General features: G+C 46.6%; 1 protein-coding gene across 2 annotated transcripts in view; it reads left to right on the forward strand.

Moving 5' to 3' along the window:
• Positions 1–7,500, forward strand: part of LOC125043957 (cell adhesion molecule 2-like) — a 39,680-nt gene that overhangs the window by 31,471 nt on the left and 709 nt on the right. For both annotated transcript variants that reach the window (XM_047640360.1, XM_047640361.1), the window contains 5 exons: positions 2,000–2,160; positions 3,759–3,969; positions 4,361–4,503; positions 4,889–5,057; positions 6,534–7,500. The exon at positions 6,534–7,500 is cut by the window's right edge and continues 709 nt beyond it. In XM_047640360.1, coding sequence (XP_047496316.1) covers positions 2,000–2,160; positions 3,759–3,969; positions 4,361–4,503; positions 4,889–5,057; positions 6,534–6,658 — 809 coding nt within the window. In that variant the 3' untranslated portion in view covers positions 6,659–7,500. The remainder of the gene's footprint in view (positions 1–1,999; positions 2,161–3,758; positions 3,970–4,360; positions 4,504–4,888; positions 5,058–6,533) is intronic.

A 7,500-nucleotide genomic window follows, 5' to 3' on the forward strand; every position in this document is an offset into this window, starting at 1 on the left:
CACACAACACACACACACACACACACACACAAAAACACATACACACACACACACACACACACACACACATATTATATATATACTATATATATATTATATATTATATATATACATATATAATGCACACAACTTAGAATATACAAAATTAGAGAGAAATGCAGTAATCAAAGGCACGTGGATGCAAGTTCCTCCTCCTAGTCTCTCTTATCTTTTTTTTTTCTTTCTTTTTTCTATCCAGACGTTTTCTTAAGGATAGAGAGCCATTTCAAGAGCTACTAGGCCCAAATATTTGATGTTTGGTATTTTGTCGATTTAAATAAGTAAATAGCTGAAGACGCGGAGAGATGGTTTATGTATTTATATGTATATTATATATTTTATATTTATATATATAATATATATATATATATATATGATATATATGTATATGTCTGTATCTTACATATAACATTTATACACATACATATCTGTGTGTGTGTGTGTGTGTTGTGTGTGTTTTGTGTGTGTGTGGTGTGGGGGTGTTGTGATTTCTTCTTTCTTTACATATTCCTTTATTTGTATCTCTGTCTATTATATTATCCATTTATTAAGTCGTTTTATCTTTTTGTCTATCTACCCATCTATCTATCATCTATCAAGCTTTCCAGTCATTTATCTATCTATTAATTTATTAATACATAAACAAACAGACAGATACATACACACAAATATAAACACCCCCCTCTTTTCTCTCCTCCCTCTCTTCCTCTCCTCCCTCTCTTCCTCTCCTCCCTCTCTTCCTCTCTTCCCTCTCTTCCTCTCCTCCCTCTCTTCCTCTCCTCCCTCTCTTCCTCTCCTCCCTCTCTTCCTCTCCCCTCCCTCTCTTCCTCTCCCCTCCCTCTCTTCCTCTCCCCTCCCTCTCTTCCTCTCCTTTCCCTCTCTTCCTCTCCTCCCTCTCTTCCTCTCCTCCCTCTCTTCCTCTCCTCCCTCTCTTCCTCTCCCCCCCCTCTCTTCCTCTCCCCTCCCTCTCTTCCTCTCCCCTCCCTCTCTTCCTCTCCTTTCCCTCTCTTCCTCTCCTCCCTCTCTTCCTCTCCTCCCTCTCTTCCTCTCCTCCATCACCCCCCCCCGCTCCCCCCAACATGCAATCCCCCTGAGCCAGAGACTTAACACTGCCAAGTCCTCCCTCAGCCGCTTGTTTCGCGACTTTGTCATAGGATCCGGCCGCGAGGATGAGGCTGGGATGCTGGAGGGAGGAAGATGCTGAGGAGAGGAAACTGGGAGGCTGGGATGCTGGAGGGAGGGAGGTGCTGAGGAGGGGAAACTGGGGTGACTGGGAGGAGGGAGATGCTGGGAGAAGGATGCTGAGGAGGGGAATGCTGAGGAGGGGAAACTGGGAGGCTGAGAGGAGGGAGATGCTGGGAAAGGGATGCTGAGGAGGGGAAACTGGGGGACTGGGTGGAGGAAGATGCTGGGAGGAAGATGCTGAGGAAGATAAACTGGGGGATGGGGAGGAGGGAGATGCTGGGAAAGGGATGCTGAGGAGGGGAAACTGGGGGGCTGAGAGGAGGGAGATGCTGGGAGGAGATGAAAAGACTGACATTATTTGTATGACCTTCGCCTCCCTGAGAGAAGTTTCCCACGAGTTCACAGGCATGCCGGAAACTTCTCGACTGCAGTACTGTGTGACTGGGTGGGCGGTGGGCGGGAGGTGGGCGGGAGGGAGAGGATGGGATGGGATGCGTTCGATATATTTTGATACTGTTTTTATTTATTTGTGATTTTCTGTGGAATATTTGGTGTGTTTGATGCATAGACAATGATTATCTTATTTATTTATGTATTTGTGTGTGTGTGTGTCAATGTATGTGTATGTTGCTCACACACACACACACACACACACACACACACACACACACACACACACACACACACGTCTCTCTCTATTTTTCTCCCATCCCTCTCCCACATAGCACTCTCATGCCACCCGCTCACCTCTCTCACCCCCTCGTGTCTCTTGCAGTGGCGTTGCAGTCGCAGGTCCTCGGGGAGCTGCTGATCCCCCCGCCCCCCCTGGTCACGGATCAACCCTACTTCGACTCCTCCATGAAGGACAACCAGACAGCTCACGTGGGGCGCCAGGCGGAGCTGCACTGCCGCGTCCACTCCATTGGGAACAGGACGGTGAGTGGGGAGGGAGGGAGGGGAGGAGAAAGGGAGGGGGAGAGGGAGAGGGGAGAAGAGGAAAATTAAAAGGAAGGGAGGGAGGGATAAAGTGGGAGACAAAGGGAGGGAGAGGGAGGGAAAGAGTTGGAGGAAGGGGGGAAGAGAGGGAAGGGAAGAGGGAGGGAAAGAGTGGGAGGAAAGGGCGGGAGAGAGGGAAGGGAAGAGGGAGGGAAAGAGTGGGAGGAAAGGGCGGGAGAGAGGGAAGGGAAGAGGGAGGGAAAGAGTGGGAGGAAGGGGAGGAGAGAGGGAGGGGGAGAGGGAGGGAAAGAGTGGGATGAAGGGGAGGAGAGAGGGAAGGGGAGAGAGAGAGGGGAGAAGAGGAAAAATGAAGAGGAAGGGAGGGAGGGATAGAGTGGGAGACAAAGGGAGAGAGAGGGAGGGAAAGAGTGGGAGGAAGGGGAGGAGAGAGGGAAAGAGTGGGAGGAAAGGGAGGAGAGAGGGACGGAGAGGGAGAGAGGGAAGAAAAAGAAAATGAAAAGGAAGAGAGGGAGGGATAGAGTGGGAGAGAAAGGGAGGGAGAGGGAGGAAGTCAGCTTACTTAGGGCGTCCACTACATCGGGAACAGCACGGTGAGTTGGGAGAGAGGGGAAGAAAGAAGGGAGAGAGGGAGGGTGGGAGAGGGAAGAAGAGAAAAATGAAAAGACTACTATAAAAGGGAGAGGGAGAAAGGAGGAGTGAGGGAGGGTGGGAGAGGGCGGAGGAGGGAGGATAGAAGGGAGGGAGAGGGAGGGTGGGAGGGAGGGAGGAATAGAGGGAGTAGGAGGGAGTTGGTGGGAGGGAGAGGGATGGGAGGGTAGGAGAGGGTGGGAGGGAGGGAGGAGGGTGAAAAAGGAAGAGAGGGAAAGGGAGGGAGGGAGGAAAGGAAGGATGAGAATGAGGGTGGGGGAGGAAGAGAGGAACAGAGGGAGGATGGGAGTGGGAGGGGGAGGGAGAGCAAAAGAGAGCAAAGGAGAGTGAGGAAAGGAAAGAGGGAGAAAGGGAGAGTGAGGGAGAGGAAAAGAGGGAGGAAGGGAATTGGAGGGAGGGAGAAAGGACAGGAAAGGAGAGGAAAAGAGGGAGGGAAGGAAGGGGAGGGAGGGAGGAGGAGATATGATCTACACTCGTTCTCCTAAGTTAGTGTCATAAATTATTCAGAAATAATAAGATATGTTAATGTGCATTATTAACAGGAACACTATATTTACATTTAACATACCTTCCCACCCGCTCCCTCCCCTCCCTCACCAAAACCCTCTTCCTATCTCCTTCCCCCTCTTTCTCCCTTCTTCCTTCCCTCTCCTCTACTTCTTATTCCCCCTATCTCACCTTCCCCTCACCTCTCCCCCTTCCCCTCCCCTTCCCCCTTCCCAACCTCCCTCCTCCCTCTCGTTCTCCTTTCCCTCCTTCCCCATCCTTCTCAACCTTCCCTCTCTTTCTCCTTCTTCCCCCCACCCCCCCACCTTCCCCCTCTTTCTCCTTCTTTCCCCCCACCCCCCATCCCCCACCTTCCCCCTCTTTCTCCTTCCTCCCCCCATCCCCCTTCCCCCACCTTCCCTCCTCCCTCCCCCCGCCCACAGGTCTCCTGGATCCGCGGCCGCGACTTGCGCATCCTCGCCGTCGGCCGCTACACGTACACCACAGACCTCCGCTACGAGGCTCTGCACCAGGCGGGAACCAACCAGTGGACGCTGAGGATCAAGTCCGTTCAGCCGCGGGACCAGGGGACTTACGAGTGCCAGATCAGCACCAAGCCCATCAAGGAGTTCACGACGTATCTCACCGTCTTGAGTGAGTGCTGCGGGTGCTTGGTTTGCCTTGTGCGTTTGTTCGTTGGCGGGTGTCTGCGTAGGTTTTGGTTATTTGGTTATTGACTCATTTGATGATTGGTTATTGATTACTGAGTATTATAATGTTATTGTAATGATTATTAATATCATAATTGTTATCATCATCATAATCATCATTATTTTCATTGTTTATTATTATCATCATTATTATTATTATTATTATTATTATTATTATTATTATTATTATTATTATTATTATTATTATTATTATTATTATTATTATCATTATTATCATTGTTATCATAATTGTTATCGCTATTAGCATTTCTATTATTGTTATCATCATTATCATTATTATTATCATCACTCTCCCATTGTCTCTCACTCCCTAGAACCCCGAGGCGAGATCCTTGGCGCCCCCGACCTGTACGTGCAGAAGGCCAGCATGATCAACCTGACCTGCGTCCTGTACGACCTGCCGGAGCCGCCGAGCTACGTCCTCTGGTACCACAGCAACAAGTACCACAGCCTCAGGGTATGACATGCGGGGTTTACGTACAGGGGGGGGGGGGCAGTTTGAAATCTTTTTACTTTGGGTTTTATGCAGGTTTTTGTGTAGGCGAGATATGTTCATATTGGATGTGTACTTAGTACGTATAGAGGTGCATGTATATACATAAACGCACGCAATATACGCACACGCGTGTAAAACACACACACATCTTTCTTTATATATATTTGTGTGTGTGTGTATTTATATGTCTACATATATATGATACGAAACACCCATCTATGATTACCTCTCCCCTCCCCCCAATCCCCCCCTACCTCCCCCCCCAACCCAACCAAAACCAACCAACAATAACACCTCTTTCTCTCCCTCCCCCCTCCCTCCTCCGACCCCCCCCCCCCCCCCGCAGAACATCAGCTACAGCAGCAGCCGCGGCGGCATCTCCATGGTCGTCGAGAAGGGACCGACAACCATAAGCTACCTGTTGATCCGAGAAGCGCGAGACGAGGACTCCGGAGTGTACACCTGCGTTCCCTCGAACCACAACGCAACCAGCGTCAGTCTGCACGTCCTCAATGGTAGGCCTGGGGTGTGGGTGACTTGGGTGATGGTGGGTGATCGCTAGTGGTTGTTGTTCTTCGGAGATCGTCCTCAATGGTGTGGTTCGGTCGTTTCGGTCACTTGGTTGGGTATGTGTGTTAACTGTTGGTTGGTGTGTGTTGACTGTTCTAATTGCTGTGGTTGTGGTGGAGTGTGTGTTTGGTTGATGAGTGGAGAGTGTGTGGACTGTCTTAAATGGTATGGTTTGGTGTTCTGGTTGATGTGTGTATATAGTGCCCAATTACGTGGTTCGGTTGTTTGGCTGTGGTGCCGTATGGGTTGGTAGGTGTATACAGACTGCCCTAAATGGTGTGGTTTGGTTGTGGTGGTGTGTGTTTAGTTGATATAGTATGTAGACTGCCCTAAATGGTATGAATTCGGTTGACTGGCTGATGTTTAGAGGTAGTCCCAAATGGTATGGTCTGGTTGTTTGGTTGTGATGCCGTGTCGTCTGGTTGACGTGTGCAAGACTGTCCTAGATTAAGTGGCTTGGTGTTGTTGTTAGAAGTGGTGATGATAATCGCGATGGTGATGGCAATAATCATGATACTGACGATCATAATAATAAAGGTAATGATGAAGATGACAATCATAATATAAATTATAATAATGGACTATATACTATTAAAGAACAGAGAACAATAGCAATAAAAATGAAAATATTAATGATGACGATAATGATAATGATAATGATGCCCATAATGATAATGATAATGGTACTAATACTAATACTAATAATGATAATGATAAGCATTATGGTAACAATAATGGTAATAGTATTGGTACTATTACCTGAGTCGTTTTTGTTGTCCCAAATCAGAATGTCGATATAATTATCCTTATATCACTACTGTTAACATAATTATTAATGTCCTTATCTCTGCTATTTTATAATATTGCAAATGTGAATTACTTTGCGAATCAATTATTGCCTTTCAATTACTTTCGTTTTTTATCCAGATTCTTAATATTCATATCTTTCAAAAATTCATCCGATATACTGACTTTCCCTCTCTTATTTTCTTTAAGTTATGTTCATTTTGCTGACTGTTCCCCCTCATTTTAAAAAATTCTCCCATTCTGCTGTCTGCCTATCACCTTTTCCGAATAATTGTTAAAAAATCATTGATTAACGTTTCCCCTCTTTCTAAATTTCAACCAATACACTGTTTTCTCTCTTTTCGAAACATCAAATTTTTTTCTGACTTATTCTCCTTTTAAAAAACATTTTACCGACTGCTTCTCCTCCTTATAAAATTTACCCATTCTACTGACAGTTTCCTCTCTTCCCAAAATTCACCCACTTTATTGACTGCGTTTCCTTAAAAAAAAAAAAAAAAAAAAAGTAGTTTACTGTCCCCCTCTTTCCTAAATCACCCATTGCACTGACCACCTCCCCTCATTTCAAAGTTCCTCCACTGACCGCTTCCCCTCTTCCCCATTTCCCCCGCCAGGAGAGCACCCGGCGGCCATCCACACCAACAGCTCCGTCAGTTCCTCGGCGGGCGGTCAAGGGGCGGTGCTGGTGACGACGACGCTCCTGAGGTTGCTCGCTCACCTCTGGTTCTCCATCACCTGATAAAGGCTCTTTCGTCGTGAGAATTCTTCTTCCTCCTCCTTTTTTCTCTTCATTTCCTTCTCACTTCTTCTCCTGTGTACTGGTGGAGATATTCTTTATATGAAATTTCACAGATATATTATATATATATATACATTGTTACGTGACTCACTTGTTTTTTTTTATAGAAGGGTGCGAGACGGATTAGCCAACGGTGAAGGTGGTGAAAGGTACTCGCCATATTTTCTAGTATAGTTCGACATTGGTATATAATTGTATTGTCTACGTATTTCGAGAGAGAGAGAGAGAGAGAGAGAGAGAGAGAGAGAGAGAGAGAGAGAGAGAGAGAGAGAGAGAGAGAGAGAGAGAGTTACTTTCATAAACGGTGAGGTCTCTGTGTAAATAAAGGTGCATAAATATCCCCCCAAAAGAAAAAGATGGCCCAGTGTTTGTCGAAACCGAACAGTCTATTATGATTCTGGAACAACAAGTGCCTCTGTGGTTGTTCTCAACACGACTAACGAAGCGTATGCCTGAGGGTCAGAATGTATATAGTTTTTCTTCATAGATATGGACGCCACCTCGAGTATTACCTTCGAGCAGTGGCGCGTCTGTTTCCGTGTCTTCGGGTGCCAATTTCTCCTGCAAAAGGAAAAAGATGTTTTCTTTCTTGTACTCCCCGTGTGAGTCGTGTCTGCACTGTCGATTTTATAAACGTTTGTATCGAGGCAACTTTGGATATTTCGTATTGATGTCGATACGAAGGAGAAACTATTGTCGTGGTTTAAAGGTGCTTTATGAATATATCCAAGACACGATAAGGTGCAAACAAATAGACATATAAGATATTTTTTTCCTCCTGT

The sequence above is a fragment of the Penaeus chinensis genome, chromosome 34 (assembly GCF_019202785.1).
Source record: "Penaeus chinensis breed Huanghai No. 1 chromosome 34, ASM1920278v2, whole genome shotgun sequence".
NCBI classification, from domain to species: domain Eukaryota; kingdom Metazoa; phylum Arthropoda; class Malacostraca; order Decapoda; family Penaeidae; genus Penaeus; species Penaeus chinensis.